Source organism: Gregarina niphandrodes (assembly GCF_000223845.1).
Source record: "Gregarina niphandrodes unplaced genomic scaffold scaffold00002, whole genome shotgun sequence".
Taxonomy (NCBI): Eukaryota; Apicomplexa; class Conoidasida; order Eugregarinorida; family Gregarinidae; genus Gregarina; species Gregarina niphandrodes.
The window spans coordinates 658,019-671,109 of NW_011645774.1; the positions used below are offsets into that span (position 1 = coordinate 658,019).

At 56.3% G+C, this 13,091-nt stretch overlaps 6 protein-coding genes across 6 annotated transcripts; all 6 read left to right on the forward strand.

Annotated features, from left to right (window-relative positions):
* Positions 1–830: 830 nt before the first annotated feature.
* Positions 831–2,849, forward strand: GNI_017180 (histidine phosphatase superfamily (branch 1) protein; the record flags this gene model as incomplete). Its single annotated transcript, XM_011130724.1, has 2 exons — positions 831–2,305; positions 2,360–2,849. 2 exons carry the CDS (start codon positions 831–833, stop codon positions 2,847–2,849), a joined length of 1,965 nt encoding a protein of 654 aa, XP_011129026.1.
* Positions 2,850–3,305: 456 nt separating this feature from the next.
* GNI_017190 (lung seven transmembrane receptor) lies at positions 3,306–4,643 on the forward strand (the record flags this gene model as incomplete). Its single annotated transcript, XM_011130725.1, has 1 exon — positions 3,306–4,643. One exon carries the CDS (start codon positions 3,306–3,308, stop codon positions 4,641–4,643), a length of 1,338 nt encoding a protein of 445 aa, XP_011129027.1.
* Positions 4,644–5,027: 384 nt separating this feature from the next.
* GNI_017200 (hypothetical protein) lies at positions 5,028–8,263 on the forward strand (the record flags this gene model as incomplete). Its single annotated transcript, XM_011130726.1, has 2 exons — positions 5,028–5,765; positions 5,882–8,263. 2 exons carry the CDS (start codon positions 5,028–5,030, stop codon positions 8,261–8,263), a joined length of 3,120 nt encoding a protein of 1,039 aa, XP_011129028.1.
* Positions 8,264–8,311: 48 nt separating this feature from the next.
* On the forward strand, positions 8,312–8,539 carry GNI_017210 (ubiquitin-like protein; the record flags this gene model as incomplete). The annotated part of the gene is made up of 1 exon (XM_011130727.1): positions 8,312–8,539. The coding sequence occupies one exon, from the start codon at positions 8,312–8,314 to the stop codon at positions 8,537–8,539; it is 228 nt and encodes a 75-aa protein (XP_011129029.1).
* A 180-nt stretch (positions 8,540–8,719) lies between these two features.
* On the forward strand, positions 8,720–12,112 carry GNI_017220 (hypothetical protein; the record flags this gene model as incomplete). Its single annotated transcript, XM_011130728.1, has 2 exons — positions 8,720–10,688; positions 11,289–12,112. The coding sequence occupies 2 exons, from the start codon at positions 8,720–8,722 to the stop codon at positions 12,110–12,112; spliced, it is 2,793 nt and encodes a 930-aa protein (XP_011129030.1).
* Positions 12,113–12,263: 151 nt separating this feature from the next.
* On the forward strand, positions 12,264–12,896 carry GNI_017230 (hypothetical protein; the record flags this gene model as incomplete). Its single annotated transcript, XM_011130729.1, has 1 exon — positions 12,264–12,896. A coding segment is annotated over one exon (633 nt), but the record flags the coding sequence as incomplete, so codon positions are not given.
* Positions 12,897–13,091: the final 195 nt, after the last annotated feature.

Genomic DNA, 13,091 nt, shown 5'->3' on the forward strand with positions numbered 1-13,091 from the left:
TGGTCGGTCGTAGCCACGTTGGTCGGGGGGTGAGCGGCTTTGGTCGGTCGTAGCCACGTTGGTCGGGGGGTGAGCGGCTTTGGTCGGTCGTAGCCACTTTGGTCGGGGTGTGAGTGGCTTTGGTCGGTCGTAGCCACGTTGGTCGGGGGGTGAGTGGCTTACGAGTTGGTTAAAAGGCATACCTCTTAATATTCGCAGATCTAGACCGCCGGAATGCGGCCCTTTCGCGGGGCGATGACCCCTGCATTGCTGCACTGGTCAGCACACTCGGGTAGATCCTGGTCTGACCTGATTTGGACTTGACCTAAATCCAAGGGGTCTCAGCCCAAGGGACCTCAGCTTAAGGAACCTCAGCCCAAGGAACTTGCGCCCAAGAAATTGAAACTTGCGCCCAAGAAACTGAAGCTTGCGTCCAAGAAGCCGGAGCTTGTGTCCAAGAACTTCAGCCTTGGGTCTCGGGGGGGGGCTTGAGGACGCGCCTTGAGGACGCGCCTTGAGGACGTGCCTTGAGGACGTGCCTTGAGGACGTGCCTTGAGGACACGCACTGGGGCGTGATTCACTCGTACCTGCAACCTTCGTGATCAGAGCATTGCGTGCTAGCCGTGCTGCTGTATCTTTGGTACTTTTCGGCTCTTCGGTAGAAGGGGACTTCGTCCAGCTCGGGAACGACGTAAGGCGGCGGGCACTGCTGCAGCGGGGTGGCCAAGGAGGGCAGGACGAAGGTGGCCCGAGTCGCCCCTGCGTGAAGCGGTCCATTTTTGCCGCCCGCCATGAGAGCTTGAGCGCGGGCTTCCAAGAGCTCGGTAAGGCTGGTTGTCATTTTCAAAATATGGACGGGTCCGGAATAAGCCCGAGCGGTCTCACGGGGCCGGAACCGTCTTGGCAGGGCGCGGATCTGCCGTCGGACCTTGGAGGCGCCCTTTTCAAGAACGGCACCCTTAAGACCGGAGACTTGTCCCTGCCGTCGGGGGCCATTAAAGACCCGACAGCTATAGACCTGGCAGCTACGGACCTTACGGTCGCTGCCGACCTGATGAAAGATCCCACAAAAGATCCGACGCCGAGAGACCCGACGCCCCGAGAGGCCAGGCGGGCGAAGGGAGGCCGATACCCGTACGTGTTGGATAGTCGGGGGCAGGTGAATACGAGTGGGGAGAAGTTGCTGATCCTTTGCCGGCACGCTCAGAGTGCATTGAATGCAGCGCGGAAGGGCTACTTGGTGCAGCCGTGGACAATCGTGACGCAGGGGTTGAGTCAAGTGATTGACCCGGGCGTGATGGATGCACCCTTGACGGAGCAGGGCCAAGAACAAGCCATGGGTGCGGGTACAGTCCTGGGTCAAGACGTGCTCTCAGGGCGGTTGCCGCCTGTAGATATAATCGGCGTTTCACCCTTGCGTCGCACGTTGCATACGACCAAACTCATCGTCGAGAAGGCCGACCAAGTTACCGGCACCTGGTGGAAGTCCACTGATCAACTGCTCGACGAAGCCAAGAGACGCAAACAGCGCTGCCGCCGCCGCTCCATGGTTGTTCCCCATGACCCCTTTGATGATGAGGAGGATGAGGAGGATGAGGAGGCGGAGAGACTCACGGAAGAACTCTCCTACAACACCCGTCGAAACGCTTCTGCCAGCAGACCCAATGTGAGTTGGGACTCCGGCGCCCAATCCCGAGGCACCTCAGCCACAGTCTCCATCGGGTCGCACGCTCGTGGGGCCATCGGCTCGGACCGGGACTTGGCTCCCCCGGACATGCAGTCTACGGATGTGGCGCCGACGCCGGGATCGTCCAAGGCCGCTGGCGCCAAAGCAACGACCATGTCGCCCAAGGATGTGGCGACTCCGGGATTCCGGAGTGACGACGATGGCTCAGCCGAAGACCTGGAGCCACGAATGCCTCTGCGATTCGCCTCGCCCCTCGGAAAGACCGACTCGACGCCGCCGACCGCCGCCGATGCGACCACAGCGGATACGTCTGTTACGGACACGGATGGCACAGGCTTGACGGACTCGGAATCACCAGCACCGGAAGAAGTTCTGCTCACGGGCAAGAGGATCCTCACCATCATTCCCTACTTGAGGGAAAGGAGAACTACCTCCGCCGACCAGCCACTCGTCCGGCCGTCCCAAGCGCTGGAATTTTGGAAAGACCGAAATGTGGAAGCCAGCGTCGCAGACAGCACCGGCTCCGGCTCGCGCTACCTCCGACCCGGTACGAGACAGACCATCAACCACTACCTCACCGTGGGCTTGACCAAACAGTGCAGGAAGGTTGAAATCGAAAGCGTAGAAAGCGTCAACAAGTAAGTAGGGCTTTTCCCCCCCCTGCTTGCTTCTTCTATTGTTGTTTCTTGTAGGCGTGTTGGGTTGTTGGAGACATGGATTGGTGCGTGTCCGCACAGCGTCATTTTGGTCGTAGGTCACAACATGATATTCCGTGCGTGGCAGCAGCATTGGCGTCAGAACGATTCACCAGTGCAGTGGGCATCTCGGGAAGATATCCTGAGTCGGTTGGAGCGTTCAAAGGGGACTATATCGATCCGGCATTTTTACGAGTCATGTGTAAGGTCTGATTTCTCGTCGCCGACAGCACGCGAAGAGGCTGCGGATCTCGACGAGGAAGATATCCCCGCCGGTTCATTGGCCACCAGTATGGCGCTGTACGGCGTAAATAAACAGAAGCGAATATATGAGTGTGGCAACGCTGAATTCATCATAGTGCGCTGGCGGAGACAGATCGATCCTGATCTGGATATACCTAAGGGCAAACGAAGACACAAACTAAGGAGACGGCGTAACGCAGAGAGGCGGGCGTCTCTGCCGCTAGACGACTTAGCCTACCGGTAACGTGTGCCACATATGTGTCACACGTGTGTGCCACATATGTGTCACACGTGTGTGCCACGTATGTGTCTAGCACAGACATGACGTATGTGTATTACGTTTTGACAATATTGGACTATTCCATCCTTACCCAACCTTGGAGTGGGACTACCCAACCTTGGAGTGGGACTACCCAACCTTGGAGTGGGACTATTCCATCTTTACCCAGAGTTAAAGCAGGAGACCGTCACCACAGAACTGCGCCTCTTTTTGGTGCCAGGATGACAGTGACGACATGGGGCGACAAATCAAAATCTGCGATTGAGTTCAAAATCAGTGCTGATAGCAGTTGGGTTTTCAGCGTGAGTCAGTCATGAGCGTGTTTATTAGCTGGGTGGTGTGGGTGGGGGTGGTATAAAAAGGGTGCATTTTTTGGTGATGTTGTTTCGATGGGGGGTGCTGTCGTTGTTGGTTAGTGGGATGCATGTGGATTTGCGGAGTGTGAAGTTGGCGGATCCGCACACGTTGGTTACAGTGATGCGTGCGTTTGTGTATGCTAAGCCAAGTGCAGATGATCCAGGTATGGTGCCATCGATCGGTTGGGGCTTGTGGGACTCGCCATATCCGACGTATGCTCGAGGGGTGATGTCTCGTGCGCAGCTCAAGGTGAGTGGGTCATTGGCTAATAAGTATGAAGGCGTGCCCCCAGTGTGGTTGACAATGATGAAGAGTGAGGACTTTTGGGGGCAGTTTGTACCGTATCAGAATTCATCGCACTTCTGTTGCACAGATGAAGATGTCGAAGCAGGAGACTGTGGGGCAAAAAGGCAGTTACGTTTGCCGCGAGATATCCGCAGCCGTGTTCTTTCTGCACCCGTTGCATTGAGTGCCACGCGCCAATTAGTTACGGATGCGGCTTTCCCATTGAGCCACACCGGCGTCTACTATTTGCTGCTGGCCAACTGCATGGACCGTGGCGATAAGGTGCGAGATGGCGACCAGCTTCGAGGCGACGTGTATATCGAGGGCACACACGGTTTTTTGTCCGGCGTGGACGTGCCCAAGTTGCATCTTTACTTCTCTATGACCATGCTGTGGAGCGTGCTGGTAGTCTGGTGGATGGTCGCCATCCACTCGTACCAAGAACACCTACATTTCATCCACAACTTTCTCAGTCTGCTGTTAAGTGTAGTGCTCTTCGAACAACTTGTCTCCTACATCACCTACTCATGGGAAAACGACAGCTCCCAAGGCGCTGGCGTAATTATCAAATTTGTGCAAGTCGCCGCAACCGGTATCAAAAACACTTTCGTCGGCACACTCCTTCTCCTCCTCTGTCTCGGCGTCTACAGTGTGCTAACCAAACCCCTTGTACCCCATCTCAAGATCAAAGTCTGGCTTCTCGCCACAACCTTCTTCACCACCGACCTTCTTCGTAACACTCTTAACAAGTTCCATACCGAACTCAATCTCGGTGTTACCACACTCGTCCTCGCTTCATTACCACTCACTATTTGCGCCGCCGGCGGCGCCGTATGGGGCTGGTCCAACTTGCACACATCCCTCTACGAAACACGCAAGCAAATGAACCTTGTCAAAGAAACCATGCTATCCAAACTACGCAGAATACTCGTCGTAGGAGCCGGCTTCTTTATCACCTGTCTCGCCGCACAAACCTGCGCCTATCTGAACGATCCTGAAAACGTCTGGAAATACGAATGGCTGTACACCGACGGGGCACCCGGCATCCTATTCTACTTCACCGTCGCCTGTATCGCCATCATCATCAGACCTAGTCTCAACAAAGAAGAGTTGTAACACACACACACCCACATGGTCAAGGACCCCACATGGTCAAGGACCCCACATGGTCAGGGGCACACACAACCGAGCTCTTTTAGAAACAGCAATCTCCCCATCAAAATCACTTCTCCCGGAAAGATGGGCAGAGAGAACATGGAGATAGACAGTGTCCAAGTGGACCCTCGGCTCTACGACGGTCGGGAGGCTGAAGCGGTTTTCTGACGCCGAGACTGTCGTGCTTTTTTGCTTGGTTAGTCTCACTGGTTAGGCCGTGATTAGGCCAGTAGTTGGGCCGTGATTAGGTCCAGTGGTTAGGCTTAGTGGTGAATACTGGGTGTGAGGGGTCGTAGAAGAGGTTGCTTGGTTGGACTGACGGCTAGATTAAAATTCAGAGAGAGGATGTACGTGTCATATGAAGCGACGGGGTTGCAGGGTTATGTGGCACGGGAGCTCCAACATCAACTGCGAGTACAAGGGACGGTAATATCGATCTATGTGCTGAATGAAAACAAACGTCGACGACACGAAGCGACGACTGAGCTCACGGAACGAGAACGTTCGCTACTGGATAAAGGCAAAGACTGGCACCAATGGCCCGATAGTGGTCCTCCAAATGATCTGGGCGGCGGTCTTGGAACTGAAGGTTTGGCAGCAGGAGGCGTTGGGGTTGAAGCTCTGGGGACCGAAGGCCAGCCTGGAGACCAGATGCGAGGTGAAAGGATGCTATGGTTTCGAATAATCCAGGACGGTCGCATCTGTGCGTCGGTGGAGGAGTTACGGAGACTCCAAAGCTGCCCCTACGAGCTGGTAACGAGACAGGGGCTGCTGAATGTATTTTCATCCGAGTTCGTAGAGACCGTCGGCAGCTTGGTGTGCACGACTGTCTCGGAGGAAGCTGTCACCTTTCTCTCCTTCTTCTACGGACACTTGCGGTCAAGCATCCAGCTACACACTGCCCTCAGCCACTCCACTAAGGCAGACCCCTGCGCTGTCGCCAAAGCTATCAAGGTCCAATGGCACGGCGAATGCGACTCACGGAAACGACCTTCCAACCCGGAACTGTGGGTGGACTCCAATTCGGATATAAACTGCGGCGGTCTACCACTTCTATTCCTTGGAAGCAGTGCCAACAGACTTGTAAGTAGCTCCCCACTATGCATACTCACCCACTATGCATACATACTCCGTGTTCTATGCGCATAACCCGCATGACAACAAGCGCGTGTGTGCGAACAATATGGTTGTTTATTTAGATGCCGTTGATAGTTCGTGATCTTTGGGGCAATGCTTGTCGTAACACGCGAGCAATGCTATGGGAGTCGCTATATGTGAACCATTTGCTTGGAGTGCACAGTGCTAATGGGAGTAATGGAGGAGATATTCATGTTGCTGGTGCTGTCTTATCTGCGGGAGCCTGTTCGCCGTTTTCTGTGTGGTTTAATGAAATGATTTCTGCGTCTTCGACCACGATAGCTTTAAAGCATGCTGAGCGTCACGTATTTGATATCAACAAGTCGATGAGGACGGTTCGTGTGGAAGCACGACAGACTGGAGGCCGCGTGGACAGTCATTTGTTCATGTTGTTGTTTGGCGGGAAGCGTTTATCACGAAAGATTGTAATCACTCCGTTAATCGATTCCTTGCCCAACCGAACTTTGTTGGGTCGGTTATGCCCACAGTTTGACCAACCATGGGATCACTGCAACAGTACATGTCATCAAAGTACAGGCCAGCGGCAGGAACTCTGTGGTGGAGCGATGCATGCCGATTTCGTATCCATATCTACAGGGACCACAAGAATCGCCACTTGTTCTATAGGTAGCGATAGAACAAGTGGCGATACTACCTGTACAACAGGTAGCGGTGGAACATGTGGCGATGAGGAGTTTGATGAGAATATGTTGGTAAAGTCGTTGAAGGAAAGTTGGTTCAACAGCATCGACACGCACAACATTATCTTGCTGCCGCTTTCTCTGACTAACACTCTAAGTGTCTTGCTGCTGCTGCAGTTGGTGTGGCTCTCGGTTCCGATGTTGCGGGAAAGAGCTCAGATAATCATCGTTAATCCGAATTCAACTCTTTTAAACAACACTATCCGATTATTGATTGATGCACTCTCATATGAGATTCGCGACTTGTTCGTTTGCACCAAGAACTATCTCGTGTCCAATCTGCTGGACGGATTCCAGAACAGGAAGAAGGATAATATCTACACCAAATATGTTGACAATATCAACCTGCTGCCAGACGTATTGGCCAAAGGCGCTCCCTTGAAATTGATCGTTTCGTCCCCCGAGAGTATAGAGGAAGGCTGGACGAAAGACATCTACTACAGATACATTCACCGCAACCCTGCTGCAAAACTACTTGTTTCATCACCTCACAATAACGGTGTTATGACCACTGCGCCAAACGCCAAACCCAATGACCAATACAATGACACACCACCGCCCGACGCAATGTGCGATGGGATAAACCACCACCAGTCACACGACCAATCAGACGACCCGCTAAACGACCAGCCAAACAATCGGGGGAACCGTCAAGCACAGTCAACGAAGATGCTACTCAAAACCATCTATAATATTGCTCGGAATGCTGACGATGCCCGTAATGACGCTGACATTCTTCGACAGGCAGCCCAGATCGACGCTTATTTTACAGCGCTGCTTGAGAACGAATTTTACAAAGAAATCAATGACGCTATGATGCAGGAACAGGAGGCTGCATCTAGCGAATACAACCCTAACTGTCGTCCCACCAATATGTCCTTAAAAGATGATGTCAACAGCATCTTTGAGAACCTTAAAGACATAAGAAAGGCTGTTAAGCAAACCATAAACGTGAAAATGCCCACCGCCTGGGACGATCTGGTGGTTGCAAATCGGCTGATTCCATTCGACCGAGCATTTGGGTCATACAAGTTAGAGGAAAATACGGATAGTCATTATTCTTGCGCCATCGAACGTGTGTTCAAACGAATTCCGACTGGAATTCAGTTCACGAAATCGCTTTTCAGGACGGCAAATCTGCATATAGAGGGATCCCATGAAGCCCCTGTCTCCACTGGCCTGCTTCCCCTGATTCAAATTCCGGTGGCTGTCTGTGGTTTAGAGATGCTGAAGGCGAAAATGACGGACGTGCCCTGGCCGCCCGGGAGTCCTGGTCGATGCGTGTTATCCAACCACGAGATTCAGCGCGTTCCCGTAGAGCACAAGCAGAGAGTGATTTTGGACAGTTCGTCTGCCCCAGCGAGTTCGTCTAACTGGTTGTTGGGGATCTTGAAGGGACTTGGCGAGGCAATGAAGGGGGGTGAGCAGCAAAGTCGGAAAGTTACACGACGAGCCTTTGACAACGCAGTCTTGCCCTCACTACACACTGCGCTTCCTGTCCCCTCGACCGATGAGGCACAAGGCACAATGTTGGTGAAAGACTTGCCACCGGTCCAGAAAATCGTCAATTCAGTGTATCACGAATTCGTCAGCACTATGTCTCTAAAGTCGGCGGACAGACCGCGTCTGGCGACAACCACTCACAACAGCATCAAAACTGTCCACGTCAAAAGCAACAACATTGGTGTGGTGCAACTGGGGGTCATTGCGTCCATTGTTAAAGGCAGCAGCAAAATTAATTAGCCCCCCTCCCGCCTCCCTGCCCACGAAGGTTGCGGTAAGGATTTAAAAATGTCTTACATCGAAGTCACAGTCAACGACCGGCTGGGCAAAAAGTGTCGTGTCAAATGTCTACCTAGCGATACCATTGGCGAACTCAAGATGCTGGCGGCGGCCATGCTTGGAACACGGCCGGACCGCCTCAAATTTCAGAAGCAACACGTCGTGCTCAAAGACCACATCACCCTGGATGACTACGAGATTCACGACGGCATGAACATAGAGCTGTACTATATATAGCTCAAGTTTAATCTAAGTATAACATAAGTGTTTAGGTCAGTAGTGGAGGGAGGGAGGCCGGCCAGTGCCCAGTGGGTGGAAGCCATTAACCAGTGGGTGGAAGCCATTAACCAGTGGGTGGAAGCCAGTGGGGGACTTTTTGGAGTAGTGACCCGTGGTGGGTATTTCGGGGGAGCAAAAATGGCTAATGTGCCTACGTTAGAAACGCCGAGGAGTGGGGCGGATACAGGGCGATCGTTGCCTTTCGAGGTGTTCCCGGCCCGGACATCGGACCGTTGGGAGTATCTGAACTCCCAGAAAATGACAATCAACACCAGCCGGTTGATGGCAACGGTTAGTGATGAAGATGACGACGATTCGGCCCGTACAGACCTCGTTCTCGAAGGCGCAGACGACGAAGACTGTGCCCAGAATATCTCCGAAGTAGACTCCCTCGAAGACGTAACCCCCCGCAACTACGACCCACTAGAAGAATACAACGGTGTCCAGGACAGCAGCCGTGGCCGCCGCGGTAGTGCCGGACGAATTAACACTGACCGGCTTAATACTGACCTGCCTAACAGTGATCGGCCCAACAATTACGGCCCTGACAAGCTAGGGTCGGCCAACGATAGTCCAAACAACCTGAGCAGCCTTGCCGATAAGACCAGCGGCCCCAAGACCAGCGGCCCCAAGACCAGCGGTCTCAAGACCAGCGGTCTCAAGACTAGTGGTCTCAAGACTAGTGGTCTCAAGACTAGTGGTCTCAAGACTAGTGGTCCTGATAACAAGGATCCAAACGCTAGCGTTCCTAAGAACAAGGGTCCGAATCGTAAGGATCTGACAAGTGGTCCAAACAGTAATGAAGATCCCGTCAGTTACGATGCAGCCACGCCGCCGACCAGCAGTCGTCTGGAGCCTGGACCTGGGCCTGCAGTTTTCTCTCCGAGTTCGGATAGCGTGAGCTCAACGTCGTCCATGCACCGGAGTCGGCGGAGCGCGGACGACGACGATGACGACCGCGGTGGTGGCGGCGATGAAGAATACCCGGTGGAGACGGGATCGGAGGAAACGCCATGCGAAGGTTACAACGAACAGCCCACGGACCCGGAAGAGGACGGCGTTGGTGACCCAGGGGAGACCGGCGATCGAAGAGGACAGTACGTGCCCGCCACTCCATCAGGCGGTTCGACTTCTGGAGATCCGTACACTCGCACGTACCTGGCCGTGTCGCCTTCCGATTTTTCCGCACGTGAAGCATCGCACGACCTGTCCACCCGCGAGTTCGGACCTCTCTTCCCGCGACGCGACTCCGAGGAAGCTCGAGACCCTTACGGTCCGACGCGGGGCTTCGGTCCAAATGTCGACATTACTGATGTAACTAACAACACCCGGCCAGCTGGTAGTGTGCGGCCAGCTGGTAGTGTGCGGCCAGCTGGTAGTGCGCGACCAGACGGTGGTGTGCGGCCAACTGGTAGTGTGCGACCAGTCGGGGAGGTCCGAGCAGAGGGTGAAGGCACCGAGGTGGGGGAGCGCGTGGCGTCATACGACAGCTGTCTGGACCTGGCCATTCCTGCCGCGTCACTCTTCCCTGAGCACCGGGAGGTCTTTATGACGCCAATGGCGGCTGAGCGACGATCCGCACCGGCAGCAAAGTCGATTTGTGTGTACACCGTGGCGGAGGTGGTGAGTTCGCACGGCGCGGCCACGATCCAGGAAGCGGTGAGGACGGCGGGGCCTTCGGCGACGGCATCTGCGAGTGCTTCAGAGTTTAGCCTCATGTCAGGTGCTCTTTTGCGCCCGCACAAGATCGTGACCGTGCTCAACGTCGACGCACGCCCTGCCGGCGCCACCCTCCCCGCTCCTAGTATACACACCGTCGACCAACTGCCCCCACCACCCACCGAAGACGACATGTACCAGGTCGATAAGTACCCGACCGATAGGTACCCGACCGATAGGTACCCCACCGATAGATACCCGACCGATAGGTACCCCACCGATAGATACCCGACCGATAGGTACCCGACCGATAGATACCCGGCGGATAGGTACCCGACGAATAGGTACCCGACGGATAGATACCCGAGAAAGTACCAAGACCCCGCCAAGGTGGAGTACCCCGTTCTACCGCCGAAGAAAACCCCCCTCCGAAGGCGCACGCTACCGAGTTCGGCCCGCGGCCCAGCGCTCGGAGCGCAGCCGCGCGTCCGCCGGGCGCCCTGGCTATCGGAAACGAGTGACGCAACCGGCGAGGAAGAACACGTGGCCGTCGTGGAGGACTTGCCGTCACGCGGGTCGCTTCGAAGCACGGCTGCTTCCGCTTTCGCCACCACCGGACCCACAAGTGTGACGACCATTGGGACCCCCAGTGGGGTCAGAAGCGGCGCGCCCACCGCTCGAACCAAGCCAAAGCCGAGCATCACGCTCATCACTTTCCCGCCGGACTATGAGAGCCCACGGCAACGGTTGCACTGCTGCTGCGAGGCTTCACGGAACCCGCCCATCCCCACCCCGACGACGACCCCGCCTTTCTCGACCCCGTCCCTTCCGACCCCGTCCCTCCCGACCCCGTCCCTTCCGACCCCGTCCATCCCGACAGGACCGTCGACTTCCCTGGCGTTACAGTCGCACTCCGCCGTGGGTCCTACGTTTGGTTGTGGGACACGGCACTCGGGGCCACTACACTCGGGGCCAAGGCCGGGTACATACGCGACGAGCGCACGGTCAGGTTCGCAGTTGGGGTCCAGTTCGCGGCCAAGCAGTTTAGGCAGCGCCTCCCTCTACAGCGGTTCACGGAGTGCGTATCTAGGGGCTCTCAGCGCCCGTGAGACCCCACCCGACTGGACGCGTCTTGCACCCCTGTCGGAGCGAACTCACTTCCCCACCGAGACTGCCTTCCTTCTGGAACCTATCGCCACCTCCCGCTCTGCGCCTGGTGGCTCAAGGTCTGCATCCGGCGGGCCACTTCTCAGTGGGCCACATGTCGCCGGGCCACAACTTCTTGGCGGGCCACTTCTCAGTGCGTCACTTGCTGGCGGAGCTGCCTTTTACGCCGCCCCTTCCGGCGCTGTCCTGGCGCCGGCGAGTTCGAGGTCCACACCGGGCGCGGTTTTTGGCTCCGGCGCGGCCAAGACCTACTCCGGCCGAAGCATCGCCTCGGCCTCGACGACCAGCTACCTGCCAGCCACCACCTTGGCGCCTCCAGCCCCGTTCCTTCCAGCGTCGTTCACTCCAGCTACGCTCCTTCCGACCACTCAGACTGCCTGCTTTATGAACAATTCGCTGCCGTCCGGTTCAGGTCCTTGCAACCCGGTGACCCGGGCTGAAACGCGCCGGCCGGTAGGCGGTTCGCTGTCGGAGGGTTCGCCGTTGAAGCCGAGTTCGGAGTTGATGAGGCGGTGTGGGAGCAAACGGTCGGTCTCGACGCCTGCGACGTCGCGGAGTATGCCCGGTCGAACCGGCTACAGTCCGCGTAGTGAAGACCTCACCTCGCCGCGCATTGCCCACTTCTCGCCACGCGCCGGCAAATATATCGCACCCTTTACGCCCCGGGAAGGGCTCTACATACCCGCCCGGCAATCCCCCCGCTAGATCACCCCCTTGTGCAGGGGGGTGATCTCCCCTTATTGGAGTGATCCATCAGCTGGGAGTGAATGCACCCCCCGGGGCCCCACGGGAGAGCGTGGGAGGCCAGAAGAAGAAGAAGAAGCCTTTTTTCGTGATCAACTAACTGGTTTTGCAGATGAGTCCAGCTCTCATGGCCGACAGGAGATACCGCCCGTTCCGAACCACAGCCACCCCAGCCACAGTCACCGCTACCGCTACCGCAGTCACTCCCGCCGGTGCAGGCACGGGCACAAGTGAAGTCACTGGCACCACTGCAGTCTCCGGCTCGAGTGCAGCCTCGAGCACGAGTGCACTAACCGCCACGGGCATAACCGCCACGGGCATAACCGCCACGGGCATAACTGCCACTGGCATAACTGCCGCGGGCACGCGAGAGAGTACAGCCGCGGGCTCGCGAGAGAGCACTGCCGGGTTCGGCAGCACGGCAGGTTTGGGCCGAGCTGTGGGCCGAGCTGTGCAGCCAGGGTCGCCGGGAGTATCATTGCCGCCGCGGGGCGAGGTGAGGTGCAGATGTTGCGCAAGTGTGTACAATGGCGAATTGAACCGTGTGGGGCTACCGCACGGGTTCGGGACATTGGAGAACGCCGCGCTCGACTACAAGTACGTAGGCCGATTTCGCGGCGGACGACGCTGCGGCGAGGGTCAGGTCGCTCTCAAGGACGGACAAATTCTCCTCAAAGGGAACTTCAGTGATGGGGCGCTGCAACGTAGCGGCGTCCTCCACGCCACTACCACCCTCGGATTTAAAGTATACCCACCCGCGTCACACCAGCAGCCCCCCCCTCCCCCCCTGGGCCAGCGGTGTCTTGCAGAGGTACGAGGGCGAGTTTCGCGACAACCTACCACATGGTAAAGGCGCCATGCTGTGGGCCAACCAACTTGAGTACAAGTAAGCAGGGCGTTGGTAACCCGACCACGGGGGGTTGGGTACCTGGCCAACCAA